This window comes from Hylobates moloch, unplaced genomic scaffold (assembly GCF_009828535.3).
Source record: "Hylobates moloch isolate HMO894 unplaced genomic scaffold, HMol_V3 SCAFFOLD_7, whole genome shotgun sequence".
Taxonomy (NCBI): domain Eukaryota; kingdom Metazoa; phylum Chordata; class Mammalia; order Primates; family Hylobatidae; genus Hylobates; species Hylobates moloch.
In genome coordinates, this window is record NW_026652282.1 from 23,006,816 (window position 1) to 23,010,717 (window position 3,902).

The 3,902-nt window shown below is 44.7% G+C and overlaps 1 protein-coding gene across 1 annotated transcript; it reads left to right on the forward strand.

The window, feature by feature from the left end:
• Window positions 1-270: 270 nt before the first annotated feature.
• On the forward strand, window positions 271-2,609 carry MAGEB18 (MAGE family member B18). The gene is made up of 3 exons (XM_032756298.2): window positions 271-395; window positions 812-1,926; window positions 2,054-2,609. The coding sequence occupies exon 2, from the start codon at window positions 874-876 to the stop codon at window positions 1,888-1,890; it is 1,017 nt and encodes a 338-aa protein (XP_032612189.1). The 5' UTR covers window positions 271-395; window positions 812-873; the 3' UTR covers window positions 1,891-1,926; window positions 2,054-2,609.
• The last annotated feature ends 1,293 nt before the right edge of the window (window positions 2,610-3,902 follow it).

A 3,902-nucleotide genomic window follows, 5' to 3' on the forward strand; every position in this document is an offset into this window, starting at 1 on the left:
GGGCATTACCTACCCAAGAAGAGGGACCCCCACAGAGCCCCGCCCCTACTGTCAATCTTGGGAGGCCCCAGGCATGGCTGCTGGGCTCAGGTTCCACCTTACTTCCTACTCTGGACTCAGGGAAATTATCCTTTTTCTGAGGCTGACTGATTCAGCTTAGCAAAGAAAGAAGTCCCAGTGCCTGCAAAGTCAATGAAAGAAATATATGTATTTCTTTAAGAACGGCCCCTCCCCCGAATGCAGAACCATTTGCCGTTATGCCGGGAGAGCAAAGTGGGCGTGGCCGGACCTGTTTCTCTTGACCTATCTTCCACGTCATCAAGCTGTTACGGGCGAAACCTTGGTCTGAAACATGCGACCAGAGAAATAAATCTCAGGATCCGGCAGGTGTCAAAGTGAGTATCATTTGTTATGACCTTCGAGATACACTCTTCCCAGAACAGAGGCTGCCTCACAGAGACCTATCCTTCTCTGCTCTGTCCTGTTCCCACTGTCAACTCTCTGTGTCCCAAAGCGCAGCTGTTAGGCCTAACGCCCTTACTTCCTGTTGGGAATCCGTGGGATGGGAAGCCATGGTCTAAAGCGAGGCAGCCTCAAGTTAACAGAGGGAGGACTCAAAAGACTAAAGTAAAATTAATATCCTGAGTTAGAACTGATGTGACAACCCCCCACAGAACAGTCCCACCCTGCTCCTGCCTTATGGGTTCCTAAAGCAATACCCTCAAGAGAACCAGGAGAGGTGGCCATTCTTAGACCAAGGTAGAATCTCCCTACCAAGGCTGTGAACACTATCTCATCCTCCATCTTCTAGGGTGACCTCTTCATCAACCCAACTGCCTGCACTATTGTCTGTAGTCCCTGACAAGAGTAATTATGCCTCGAGGTCAGAAGAGTAAGCTCCGTGCCCGTGAGAAACGCCACCAGGCTCGTTGTGAGAATCAGGATCTGGGAGCTACTCAGGCCACTGTGGCAGAAGGAGAGTCACCTTCCTCTGCCTACCTTCTCTTTGGTGATAGACCCCAGAATTTGCCTGCTGCTGAGACACCTAGCATGCCTGAAGTGCTTCAGGGAGCCCCATCCACCACTAATGCTATTGCACCTGTTTCATGCACCAGTTCAAATGAAGGTGCCAGCAGCCAAGATGAGAAAAGTCTAGGTTCCTCAAGGGAAGCTGAGGGCTGGAAAGAAGATCCTTTAAGCAAGAAAGTAGTGTCGCTGGTGCGTTTCTTGCTTCAGAAGTATGAAAAGAAAGAGCCAATTACAAAGGGAGATATGATAAAATTTGTTATCAGGAAGGATAAGTGTCACTTCAATGAGATCCTCAAGAGAGCCTCTGAGCACATAGAGCTGGCATTTGGTGTTGATTTGAAGGAAGTGGATCCCATCAGGCACTACTATACCTTTTTCAGCAAACTAGACCTCACCTATGATGAAACAACCAGTGATGAAGAAAAAATTCCCAAGACTGGCCTCTTGATGATTGCACTGGGTGTGATCTTAATGAATGGCAACCGTGCCCCAGAAGAGGCAGTCTGGGAAATTATGAATATGATGGGTGTATATGCTGATAGGAAGCACTTCCTCTATGGGGATCCCAGGAAGGTCATGACCAAAGATTTGGTGCAGCTAAAGTACCTGGAGTACCAGCAAGTGCCCAACAGTGATCCTCCGCGCTATGAATTCCTGTGGGGTCCAAGAGCTCACGCTGAAACTAGCAAGATGAAAGTCCTGGAATTTGTAGCCAAGATGAATGATACCGTCCCTAGTGCCTTCCCATCCTGCTATGAAGAGGCTTTGAGGGATGAGGAACAGAGAACCCAAGCCAGAGCTGCTGCCATGGCAAATGCACGTTCTAGAACCACGTCTAGCAGCTTCTCCCATGCTAAGTGAAATATGAGGCTTGTTCTTCACTTTTTGGTCGAAAAGGTCTGTCAACATTCTAATAGTGGAGGGCCATGGTGGGGCTGGAAGAAATAAGTGTATATCATCTTTGCATTCCTATTGTATATTGATAACTCGAGTTTTACTTTTCCTTTTTTTTTTTTTTCCCTAGGTTACATTTCAAATGTTCAAGTCTGAAGATTGTTTCCTTTGTGGAAGAAAAGAGAAATCAACATTCTAAGTAGTGAATGGCCAGGGTGCATCTGGAGGGAACACAGCATATACCATTTTGTGTTAATATTCTATAGTAACTTGGAGTTGTATCTTTTTCTTTCTTTTTTTTGGTGTTATATTTCAAATGTTGTTTCTTATAATAGAAGTTTTAGATAACTTCAGAATCTATATTTATTAATGAATTTGGTTACACATGTATTGCTATTTAAGAGTAGGAGTTTTATTGCTCTGTAAAACAAATTGGGAAACCTTCTTTCATATTTAATGAGCCAGAACAAGGAAACACAGTATTGGAATAGGTATTTCCTTAAAAAATGTGAGATGATTTAGCAGTAAAATTTTGGAGATCAAAACATAGGTGAGAAAAAGTAAAACTTTTCAGTTCTTGGTTTTCTTTATCCATTTTAGTCTGTTATATAAAAATAAAAGTCATACCTGGATTGGCTTAGCTTACTGAAGAAGGTAGGAAAAAATAAAATGTTTATGAACCAGCATCTATGCGTACCGGCTCATTCATTCCTCCAATATTAATCAAACATCTGATTTTTGAAAGTAATTTTGTTAGAAATGGGAAAACTAGGATACAAAACACCCACCCCTGCTTAGACTTTTACAATTAATGAACAGTAATAATGTATGGAAGATGGTGAAATACTTCTAAGACCTAAAGGACAAGTAACAAGAGGGAGTAAGGAGGTAAGGAGTTAGAGAGGGGTTTGGGGAAAGTGCTGAAGTGTATCTGGCTGAAAATGGCAAGGTGCAAATTCTCTAAAGAAAGGCCCTTTTAGACTTTTGGAAACGATGAGTCTCTCAGTGGGATATACTTTTAATTTAAGCTGGGTGGTGGGCTAGATGAAGCTTTAGGACTGGAGAGCAGAGGCCAGGCACTCAGATGGTGTGTCTCATTGCTGAAGGACAAAACCCTGGAGTGGAAACCTCCACTTAAGAGTTACCTTGGTGACATCAATAAACCAGAAGAAAACCTCAGCCGGGTGTGGTGGCTCACGCCTGTAATCCCAGCACTTTGGGAGGCCGAGGCGGGCAGATCACGAGGTCAGGAGATTGAGACCATCCTGGCTAACATGGTGAAACCTCATCTCTACTAAAAATACAAAAAAATTAGCTGGGCATGGTGGCGGGCGCCTGTAGTCCCAGCTACTTTGGAGGCTGAGGCAGAGAATTGCTTGAACCCAGGAGGCGGAGCTTGCAGTGAGCCGAGATCTTGCCACTGTGCTCCAGCCTGGGTGACAGAGTGAGACTCTGTCTCAAAAAAAAAAATCTCTTGGGGCAGAAGTGAGAAGTGGGTAGTGTCCTGTGCTCTTGTTCACATTCAGTTGAACACATAGCACAATCTAGTTATTTTATGCACAGCCTCTCCAGGAAATTTTTGAGAAATAATGGTGAAACTGCCTTGATGTGGGATGCTGAAAAGCTGCTGTGTTGGCTCCTTTGCTCTGAACTGAGAGAGCCAGATCCTAGTATTTAAAAGGACATATTTTTGAGACAGGGTCTGGTTCTTTTCCCCAGGCTGGAGCACAGTGGTGCAATCACGGTTCACTATAGCCTTGAATTCCCAGGCTCAAGCAATCCTCCCACCTTAGCCTCTCAAGTAGCTGGGACTAGAATCACACGTCACCCTGCCCAGCAAATTTTTTGTATTTTTGCACAGACAGGGTTTCACCGTGTTGCCAAGGCTGGTCTTGAACTCCTGACATCAAGTGATCCACCCACTTCAGCCTCCCAAAGTACTGGGAATACAGGTGTGAACCACCACCTTCATCTTAAAA

Bases quoted from the DNA above. Each gene is read 5' to 3' on its own strand.
- MAGEB18 (XM_032756298.2), top strand. From the start codon at position 874: ATGCCTCGAGGTCAGAAGAGTAAGCTCCGTGCCCGTGAGAAACGCCAC.